General features: G+C 53.6%; 1 protein-coding gene across 1 annotated transcript; it reads right to left on the minus strand.

The window, feature by feature from the left end:
- Positions 1 to 1023: 1023 nt before the first annotated feature.
- IL25 (interleukin 25) lies at positions 1024 to 3263 on the minus strand. Its single transcript, XM_065871691.1, has 2 exons — positions 3019 to 3263; positions 1024 to 1051 (listed from the first exon to the last, which is right to left on the minus strand). The coding sequence occupies exons 1-2, from the start codon at positions 3261 to 3263 to the stop codon at positions 1024 to 1026; spliced, it is 273 nt and encodes a 90-aa protein (XP_065727763.1).
- Between the last annotated feature and the right edge of the window lie 7852 nt (positions 3264 to 11115).

The following is an 11115-nucleotide window of genomic DNA, read 5'->3' on the forward strand; positions in this document are numbered from 1 at the left end:
CGGCTGCCCAGAAGGGCCTGCACCCAGCTGCCCAGAGCGCTCGGCTGGTGCGTGCACTGCCCCCCAGGCAGCACATGGGAGGGGAGGCGCGGGCAAGGGGGGAGTGGTCAACCCTCCCCTTACTTGGAGCCCAACCCCGCCTCCCGCAGAGGGGAGAAGCGGGGGTAGGAGGAGGTCCACGGAGAAACCAGGATGAGCTGGGAAGTGAGCTGAGAAATGGGCCGGCCTAGGAGCCCCCAAGGACCCAAGCCTGAGGAAGTTTGTGGCCCTCTTCCCTAACCTTAACCCTCTTCGTCACCATCCTTTCTCCCTTTTCCTTTTAGGGAGGGTGGGAGCTGGAGCCCAGCCCAGGCAACACCCCCCAGAACCAAGCAGTAGCAGCCAGAACTGAGGACAAAGGCAGATTGTTGGGGGACAAGGGGGCGCTGTGTGCCTGCTGCAGTACCTCAATGGGCCTCTGTCTCTCCAGCATGCCAGGAGGGCGGCCTGACCCCCACCCCAGTGTTTAGGGCTGAGCCAGGGAGCCAGGGAAGGGGAGGGATGGGGGGCCACAGCGGAAACTCTGGACGGCAGTAGGTGAGGGCTGACAGTGGGGAGGAAGAGGGACCAGGCTGGGGACCACAGGATGCTCAGGCACCAGGGATGCCAAAGACAAATTAGGCCATTTTATTTATTTATTTATCTATCTTTTAACATCTTTATTGGAGTATAATTGCTTTACAATGGTGTGTTAGTTTCTGGTTTATAACAGAGTGAATCAGCTATACATATATATCCCACATTTCTTCCCTCTTGCATCTCCCTCCCACCCTCCCTATCCCACCCCTCTAGGTGGTCACAAACCACCGAGCTGATCTCCCTGTGCTATGCGGCTGCTTCCCACTAGCTATCTATTTTACGTTTGGTAGTGTATATATGTCCATGCCACTCTCTCACTTTGTCACAGCTCACCCTTCCCCCTCCCCATAGCCTCAAGTCCATGCTCTAGTAGGTCTGTGTCTTTATTCCCGTCTTACAGGCCACTTACAGCCAGTTCAAGTCTCTGTCCAACCTGCAGGGGCGGCAAGCGTCAGGTCCTGGGGGTAAGGCTGGCTGGCAAACAGGGGACCAGTCAGGAGCAGCGAGGGCCCAGGGTGGAAATGCCAGGACTGTCGGGGGCTTGGCTTATTCCAGCTCTGGTACCCGCGTGTCAGGTGGCTTTGAACAAGTCACCCCCTCTTCCCTGGGCTTTATTTCCCCCAACTGTCAGTGAGGGTCGGGCATAGAAGAATGAATTTCCAACTGGTCCCAGAGCCCTACGGGAGGCGGGGCAGGTGAGCAGCTCCACCAGAGCCTCCACCAGACCAGCCCTGGTTCCATCTGATACATACACTGGGCTCTAGCTTGAGGTTCCTTTTTGTAATTGTTATCATTTTTTAGGGTTTTTTAAAAGTTTAAAGTAAAAACTGCTCTTATATCCAAATATAAGAAAATATCAAGTGAAGGCTGACAGTCTGTCTCCCCGTCCCCCTCCCCAGAGGAAGCCACCGTCTGCCATATCCTGCCCGTCCTCCAGACACAGGCTGGGCATGTATTATAAGCACACATAAGAGTGTGTGGTAAGGCTTAGTGACTTATTCTAAAAGGATTTCATGGTCCCTAAAAGGCATGAAAAGTAGGTGCTCCAAAGGTCTGGGACCCCAGAAGCCCAGAGGGAAACAGCCCCTAGGTTGTAAAACCATCCTCCAAACAGACAGGACTTCACAAACTGGGGCTCAGCAAGTGTGGCATTTCCCAGAGTGGCATTCCCCAATAAACACGCTGCAGCAGAAGGGGTCTGTGGCCAAATGAGTCTGGGAAGCGCTGAGTTTAATGTTTTCTTCTCTGTGGACTTCTTGCTATGAAGGTGCTGGGCACACTGGGAACCTCCAAGGAGTGGGGCCTGCAGCAGTTTTTCCCCTACTTACCTGACGTCATCATTTTTTTTTTTTCTGAGGAACAGCTTGTGGGACAAGAGTTGCAAAGAGCACTCTTTGTGCACTCAGGGGTTCACGGCCTCCCAACCAGGGGTCTAGATCCCAGCCGAGTCAGCCATCTGGTACCCAGCCTCCCCAAAGGGGCTCCAACCTCTTTAGATTTAGCCCAGAACCCAGCCAGCCTTCTGAGACCACTTCAAAGCAAAGTGACCTACAGTCTCCACCCTGGATCTAGTCTCAATCAAAGCTGACCCTTCCCTACCCACTGACCTACTCCATCCATCCTCAAAGCCAAGGCTAAGCCAGAACTAGACTTACAGAGAGTGGGAACACAGACACCCCGTGAGGACTCAAGACTGCAAGAGAAATATGTTTGGGATCCCTAAGGCACTAATTTTTAATATTTTTATTAATTGTCCCAATTTCAGGGCTTCCTAATATTTTATTTTACATCATGACACAAATAGAGGATTATGTGTGTGGCACACAGCAAAAGAAAAAGACTGCTCATGATCAAAGATAACCAGCCTGGGGCTCCAACCACCCAGCTGCGCCCCCCAGAGCAGAGGGAGGGTATAATTATAACCCATTCATGGGTCAGGGCAGTAGCATTTGGTATTGGGCTTCTTCGTGCCTGTATTGTACATTATTCTCTGATATTTTAGTTAGAAAAACACAGCCATTGTAGGGGAAGAAGAAGGAGAAGAAGGAAGAGGAGGCAGGGAAGAAGTAGAGGAAGAAGAAGAAAGGAAGAAACCAACATTTTCTGTACTAAGTACAGATTTTTCATATCTTATTTCCTATGATCTGCACCATTAGCCTATGGACTATTATTTCATTTTACAGATGAAAAAAACTAAGCTTTGAACACTTGAGTGATTGGCCCAAGGTCACCCAATAAGAGTCAGAGCTAGGCCTTGTCTAACACCCAAACTTGATAACCTCCCTGAGGTAAAAGGGGGCAGGTGGGCTGGAATTGTCTGGAACTCCCCTGGTCCCTCGCACACACTCTGACCAGCACGTGAGCAGGTGTTCGGGAGGGGACAGGGGCCAGCAGACTCACTTGTATCTCCAGGGGGCAATGGACCGGCTGTAGAGGGGTCTGTCTTCACTGGCCTTGCAGGATTCCGGGTGGTGGGCAAGGCTGGTGGTCTCTGGGGGAGGCATGAGCACAGTGTTGCACTTCAGCCACTCCTCAGTGGGGTTCTGTCCTTTGCTGGGGCAGCAGCTGGGCCAGTGGGTACAGCCCTTCTGGGGCCGCAAATGGAGGGTGTGGGTTCCCAAGACCATTGCCAAAAATGCAACCATCTGTAGGAAAAGGCCAGTGAGAAAACTGCTTCCACTTAGTCCGGGTGCCCCCTCCCCCAGCTGTTCCCTGAGCTCCTGGATTCATGCCACATCTGGTCCCCAGCCCCAAACCTGAGAGCTTCCTCCACCCTAGCCACATCTCTGCTCCTGCCCTGCTCAGCATGTCCCAGCCAGGCCCCTGCGCACTCACTTGGTACATGCCAGACGCTGCTCCCCCAGCCTGGGTGCCGCGCTGGCTGACAGCAGGGCCTTGTGGAAGCAGGTTGACTGGAGCAGTTTAGGAGTCCTGGTTTTATCTGCAGCAAACCTGTTTTGTTTATTCAAATTTTTTTCCACTACCTTTTGGAGTGTGTGACCTGAGATTAAAAAACAAAACAAGGGCTTCCCTGGTGGCGCAGTGGTTGAGAGTCCGCCTGCTGATGCAGGGGACATGGGTTCGTGCCCTGGTCTGGGAAGATCCCACATGCCATGGAGTGGCTGGGCCCGTGAGCCATGGCCGCTGAGCCTGCGCATCTGGAGCCTGTGCTCCGCAACAGGAGAGGCCACAACAGTGAGAGGCCCGCATACCACAAAAAAAAAAACAAAAAAAACCCGAAAACCCCAAAAAACTTGCAAGTGTTTTCAAAAGCTGATTTAAATGCTAGACTCACAGAAGTTGTGATTAACATCATTGTAAGCCCGATAACCTATTGGGTAAACTTTGTTCTTTATGCTTTTCCCGGCATGGGTCAAAGCAATAGTACCCTGCTATTCTATGCCTTTGAGAACAGGCATTATTGGAATTTCCCTGGTTCGCTTGGTACCCAAAATTAGGGAACACCATCCTGGTCTCTCTCCAAGAGGCCTCGTTTCTATGATCCCTGCTGCTCCCACCCATGGTCTTGTCTCTTCTCTTCCCTTTCTTCTCAGATGTCCTCCTGATCACCGACCTTAGTGAACATTTCCCTCTATCTCCTTGTTCTCTGACCCCTTCTGTTCTCCGGCCGCTTCCTCATCTTCGATGACTCCAACTTCTATGACCACAATCATCTATGACTTCTCCTCATTGTCCGTTACCCTCTTCCTAACTTCTACCCACCCTCCCCGGGGGCCACCCCGCCCCCCATCCCTGCGCGTTCCTTGACCTACTTCGGGCTAGGGATACAGGCCTAACCCCACAGGCTGCCGGGAAGGCCTGCAGCCATCAGTTTGCCGGCTGGATGTGCAGGGCCTGTTGGAAGAAGCGGTGGGTGACTGTTCCCATCGCATGAATGAGAAGGCAGAGCCAGGAAGAGGATGGGCAAGGTGACAGCCTCATCTAAGAGGCAACAGGAACACCCAGCTCCCAGATCAGCCGGCCCCCACCCCTACTCACTGGGCCTCGGGCACGAGGACCACGGCAGGGGGAGCTGCCACTCTCAGGCCAGGGGGTGAGCCCATTCAGTCTCAGCTCCATGGACCACTGTTGGCCAGGAGGGGGTATGTGTGCCCTGGAAAGGCTCCAACTGGGCCTGGCCCCAAAGACTCAGGTCAGCCAGGGGCCACCCCATCTGGGGGCTCTCTGCCTCCTTCCCTCCCACCTTTTTCTCTTCATCCTTGTCCATCAACCCCCTTCATTCTACACACCCACAACGCCACCCCACCCCACGCCAACACACTCATACCCAGACATTGTCTCTAGAATGATGTTTCCTGATTTGCATGTGTTTTCCCTTAGAAAATACTCCACTGGTAACCAAGGACTCAGGAAATAAACAAAGGGAACCAGGAATAACTTAAATGGCAGAGTGAGAAGGAATCCTTCGAATGCTTTAGGGCAAAGCAGAGGAGTGCTGAGGTGGGGGGGGCATTCTGAAGTGGGAGAAGCTGCTCTGGTGAGTTTTCAGGGGCCTGGAAGTAGAGGTGGGGTAAGGGCTTAGGGGAAACAGGTGGTGGCCGAGACAGCAGGGGCACTTAGGAAGAGCACTGAGGCCGGGAATACATCACCCCACTCACACTGGCCCACTTTCTGCCCCCGTGCTCCCAGGCACGCTCTCACTTCCATCCGCCCCTCAGCTCCTGGGCATCGTGTGCCAGGACGGTGCCAAGCCCTGCACAGGCATCAGCTCATTCCACCCTTATAATAAATCTGTGAGATGGAAACTATTGTCTCCATATTAAGATGAAGAACTGAGACCCAAAGAAATTGAGTAACCTTACCTAGGTCACACCGTTAGCAAGAAGCAAGGCTCGCTTCCCACCCCAGCCCTGATCAACTCCAAAGCTAAGCTCCTGGCATGGAGATGCCACACTGCACTGACCCCTGGTTGGTTGCAGATGGAAGGGAAGGCCCCCTGTAAGGGTCTCACCTGACCCTGCCCCAGGCCACAGGGCATTCCTTCCCGCTCAGGCATTCAGCCCTGCTGGCTGGGATCCGCGGCTCCAGCTTCCCCTTCCCCAGCCTTAGGTCTGGCACGTGGACCCCAGGGTGGCTTTTGGTGTCCCTGAGCAACCCCCAACCGCAGAAAAGGCTTTGAGGGGGCCTTCCAGAAGAGCTGGATCCCTTGGGTCTCTCCCAGACCAATCAGAACCTCAGAGGCTGACACGGGCCCGGACCTCTTGATCTTGGCCCCTATCCAGGACAGCGTGCTTGAAAGAGCCGGAAGTGATCCAAGCTACTTGTTTCACTTGTTGATGCCGCGAAGGACCCACGTTGGTTACGTGGGACATTTCCTCCAGGAGAGGCCTTTGGGGTGTCCCCTGCCTCTGTACCAGGACCTTCTCTAAGGAAACCCCTGAAGGGCAGTCTCCCCTGCCTGACCAGGCCTGATGCAGAACTTGCGCTCTGAGCCACGTGTCCCCACTCACCTCTTCCCATTTGCTCAGTCTCCACCCTTATCTCAGGAGCAGCTGTGGGTCTCCGCAGGATGACTCCCTGCCATGAGAAACATGTTCCAGAGGGTTCTCCTGTTGGGGTGACTAAGAATCCCTGAGTCATTTCAGCTTCCAGGGAATCACTAGGGGTGTGGAGAGATGGGGGTGGCAATGGGGAGAATGTAGAGGCAGAAGCAAAGGAAAGTTCACCCAGTACCCAATATCACGGGTGCTTCCCCATGTGTCCTCACCTGCCTGGGCCTGACCTGGCAGCCACGGGGGACCAGCTGAGAGTCCCACCCCCGAGCCTCTGGGTAGAGATCAGCCCCTAGCAGGAAAGAGCAGGGAGGATATGACAGGAAGCACCCCACCTCGGCCAAGAAAGCTTGCAAAACGCTGCGATGGCTGTCCTGCCCTTCCTCAGAAAGTCACCCAAGTTCTCACCCTTCCCCTGCCTCTGATCAGCTCTTCGCCTAGGGGCCTCTCTTCTCTTGTAGAAATGTGCATGTTTGGTGCGGCTTGGGCGGTGGGCTGGGGGTAACCTGGGTGGCCACAAAAGTGCCAACTAGCCTAGCAGCCCCTGCAACAGTGCTGAAACCAGCGCTCCGCAGGGCCTACTGAAGCTCATCTGCACTCACCTGAGGTGAGGCAGGGGCATTGGTGGTTAAAATGCTGAAATATTACTTGTGTCTCGGCTGGTAAAAAGATACTGTCCTCAGGGCTGGAGCACGTCCACACTACAACCTCCCTGTGATCCTGCAACTAAAGGGAGACCGCCTGGCCCAGACGGAGGCCTCCAGAACAGGCTCCCATGTCCTGATGGGGATGCCACGATGGTACCGGTTGCTAATTATTTGTAGTATCATCTTTACTTACATGGTGCCTGGAGCCTGCCTTCAAAGAGAACCCAGTCTGGTCTGGGAGACACGCAGAGAATCAGAGTGAACAGGACAAAAAGCCTAGCAACTCCCTCCCCCAGCCCAGGCCTGGTGCCTCCCCCATGGTGGGCCTTTGGCTTACTTAACTCTGTCCTACAGTCATGGCTGGCCTGTTCATTTGCCCATTTGCCAAATATTTATTGAGCACTTATTATATGCCAGGCACCATTCTAAATGCTAGGAATGCAGAGGAGGACAAGCCAGATAAGGTCCCTGCCTCAAGAAGCTTACGTTTTAGAAGGAGACACATGGTAAATAAAGAAACAAGATAATCTCTGATAATAATAAGTGCTATGAAGAAAATGAAAGTGTGTTAAGAAATAGAGAATTGGGGCTTCCCTGGTGGCGCAGTGGTTGAGAGTCCGCCTGCCGATGCAGGGGACACGGGTTCGTGCCCCGATCCGGGAAGATCCCACATGCCGCAGAGCGGCTAGGCCCGTGAGCCATGGCCGCTGAGCCTGCGCGTCCGGAGCCTGTGCTCCGCCACGGGAGAGGCCACAACAGTGAGAGGCCCGCGTACCGCAAAAAAAAAAAAAAAAAAAAAAAAAAAGAAATAGAGAATTACTGGGAGGTGGGGGGTGGGTGGAGGGAGGGGCAACTTAACTTTAAAAAGCCAGGGAAGGCAACTTCCCTGGTGGTCCAGCAGTTAAGACTTCGCCTTCCAATGCAGGAGGTGCAGGTTTGATCCCTGGTCGGGGCTAAGATCCCACATGCCTCGCAGCCAAAAAACCAAAACATAAAACAGAAGCAATATTGTAACAAATTCAATAAAGACTTTAAAAGTTGTCCCCATCAAAAAAAATCTTAAAAAAAAAAAAAAAGCCAGGGAAGGCCTTTCTGAAGATGTGGAATTTGACAAGATGATGGAAAGAGTTTGGGAAAGAGTGGTCCAGGCAGAGGGAACAGGACATGCAGAGTCCTAGAGGTGAAAGAGCTTGACATGTTTCAGAAACAGAACAGACAGTGTGGGTAGAAAACAAAGGTTAAGGGAAAGGGTGGGATGAAATGAGGTGAAGAGGTGGGCAGGGACCAGCTCACATAGGATCTTAAAGCCTGTGGTGGAACATTTGTTTTTTAATTTATATATATTTTTTATTTTTGGCTGCATTGGGTCTTCGTTGCTGCGTGCAGGCTTTCTCTGGTTGCGGCGAGCAGGGGCTACTTTTTGTTGGGGTGCATGGGCTTCTCATTGCAGTGGCTTCTCTTGTTGCGGAGCACAGGCTCCAGGCGCACGAGCTTCAGTAATTGTGGCGCATGGGCTCAGTAGTTGTGGCTCGTGGGCTCTAGAGCGCAGGTTCAGTAGTTGTGGCACACGGGCTTAGTTGCTCTGCGGCATGTGAGATCTTCCCGGACCAGGGCTCGAACCCACTGGCAGGCAGGTTCTTAACCACTGCACCACCAGGGAAGTCCGGAGCATTTGGATTTTATGCCAGGTTCAGTGGGAAGGTATCAACTGTATTCAAGCATGATATACATGATGTGGGTTTCTTGAAGGCAAGTTCCGTGTCCTTGACATTCTGCTGCCCCACAGAACTGGCATCAGATAACAATAGTAACAGTTGCTTTGAGCCAACATTTACACATCATGGACCAGGCACTGTTCTCAGGCTTCTTCTTTTTTTTTCTTTTTTAATGAATGAATCTTTTTTTAAAAAATTAATTAATTTATTTATTTTTGGCTGCATTGGGTCTTCGTTGCTGCACGTGGGCTTCTACTCTTTGTTGCCGTGTGCTGGCTTCCCATTGCGGTGGCTTCTCTTGTGGAGCACAGGCTCTAAGCGCACGGGCTTCAGTAGTTGTGGCGCACGGGCTTAGTTGCTCCGTGGCATGTGGGATCTTCTCCGACCAGGGCTCGAACCCGTGTCCCCTGCACTGGCAGGCCGATTCTTAACCACTGCGCCACCAGGGAATTCCAGTTCTCAGGATTCTCTCAATCCTCTGTTCCATTATTATCCCATTTGACAGACGAGGAACCAGAGGCTCCCAGAGGTCACATAGCTTGCCAAGGTTGGAGTCGGCTAGTGTCGGAGCCAGGATTAGAATGCAGCCAATCTGGATGCCGTGGGGTCCAAAGAGAGGAGAACCGGAAGAATCCATGAGCACCCGAGAAGTTCTGAGTAGAACAGGTCACGGGGTGGGATGAGGAGGAGATCAGCTGATTGGCCCCGCTGGGAAAGGACAAGAGTGGGAGAGAAGACTGGGACCCAGAAAGCCTGATGGAGGGGTTCCTGCCTTTCTACCCCCTGAGTAGTGGCAAACGCAAGCCCCGAAGCTGAGGGCCCCCCTGCCTGAGGCTGCCGCCCACCCAGGGTCTTAGCCTACCACCCAGCCTGGGTTTTCTCCAACCTAACCTGGAGCCCAGAACTCTCCCTGACCAAGTTAGAATCACCTGAAACCTCAGTTTGCGAAGGAGAGGGCGGAGATGAGGCATAAGGACAGGAAGAAGGTTCCTCCTGCCCTCAACAAAGAAGCACTTTGAACTTTCATGAAGGTACAAGCTGGGGGCGCAGGGGGAGTTGTGGGGAGCCAAGGTGAAGAGGAAAGGCCATTGTGCTACGCACTTTACGTATATTTACTCCTCACCAAAGCCACTGTTCCAGATGAGGAACTGAACTTCAGAGATGTTCCAGAGCTTGACCAAGGTCACAGAGCTGACAAACCAGGATTCACTCCCAAGTCTGACCGGCTCCATTTCCTGCCTGGGCAATCCAGAAGCACAGACTTGTGTTCTGCAGGTGTGCACTCTAACCCCCTCACCTAGTTCCAGGCACTAGCTAGGCGCTCAGCTACAATGAGGGCAGTGAGGCTCACTGCCCTCCTCCCAAACCACCATTTTGCCAGGTCCCAGCACTTCCTTCCTGCTTAGTCTTTTCCGGCCTCCATCTGTTTCCCCTGTGCCAATCAGGGCACTCATCTCTGGAACAGCGTTTCCTGCCCACCTCCATCTTGAGCCCCAATTTGTCTTGGCGGTCCCCTGGGCAGAGATCATATACCAAGTCACTCCCCAGAAGCTGAATATCTGTGTTCCAGGCAGCCAGCACCCCCCCCACCAGGGCTGGGGTCTGGGAGAAGTTGGACCAGGCTGGAACTGGAATGGGGGAACTCTCCCTTGAGATGCATCTGGAAATGTTAAAGTTCCTCTCCCATCCTAAAGGAGTCTGAGTTTGTTCACAGGTGCCCAAGCAACAGGGAGAGGAAGGAGCTGGGTCAGGTGCTTCCCCCTCCCCTGCTGGCAAATGCCTGGAAGAGTGGGCCTGTGGAATGCGAAGGTGGAGGGGGATGGGATGGGAGGGGAGGGGGGAGCCTCTCTGTATCCCCGGCCTCAGGTTCACAAAGGGCCTTAAATTAGACTTCTGATGTTATCTCCAAATGACGCTATACATACATAGAGCCATTGTCTATGTGTTTGAAGTGTTAATGTGTTAAATGTAAATATTGAAAACATGCTACAGTTTTTCAATCCAGTTTGGCATCTAACTTTTTAAATTCCAGGAACCTCAAAAACGGAAGAAGGAAGGCTTCTCTGGAGCCTCTGAGAGGCCTCGATGTGTTCTTTCCCAAAGGACGAACGCGGGGTGGGCGGGGAGGGGGCGGGCAACTGGAGGGAGGCAGCGCACGCGAAGGAGCAGTAACTGGGCCGGAGAGGTGCGGGGGACCCGAGCCGCGTCCTTCCAGCCGAAGCTTGGGGGCAATCCCATTTCCTCTGAAAGTGTCCTGCCCTTTTGTGCCCGAAGTCCCCACTTTTGCTCCTCAAGAGCGAGCCAGAGTGAGGCAGCGGACAGGTCTAGACTGGCAGAGAAGCATTAAGAGGCGGCACAACCGGCCTGCCCGCGGCTCCGGGACCAGATGCTCAGGCATCACGTTTTCTCGCCTGGGCTAGAATCCGTGTCCAGCCCCAGACCCCTGCGGAGGCCCTGCCAAGGGAGTAGACAGGCTCCGCGGAGGACCCCAGAAAGGCGGAAGGAGCGTGCTCCCTCCCAAGGGAAAGACAGATGTGGGGCTAATGAAAGGGATGCAGAGAGGCGCGGGGCTGGCGGGGGAGATCGGGGGCGTGACGGGGAGAGGAAAGCTCCCGGGAGGGA

This window comes from Phocoena phocoena, chromosome 2, assembly GCF_963924675.1.
Source record: "Phocoena phocoena chromosome 2, mPhoPho1.1, whole genome shotgun sequence".
In the NCBI taxonomy this organism is placed as follows: Eukaryota; Metazoa; Chordata; class Mammalia; order Artiodactyla; family Phocoenidae; genus Phocoena; species Phocoena phocoena.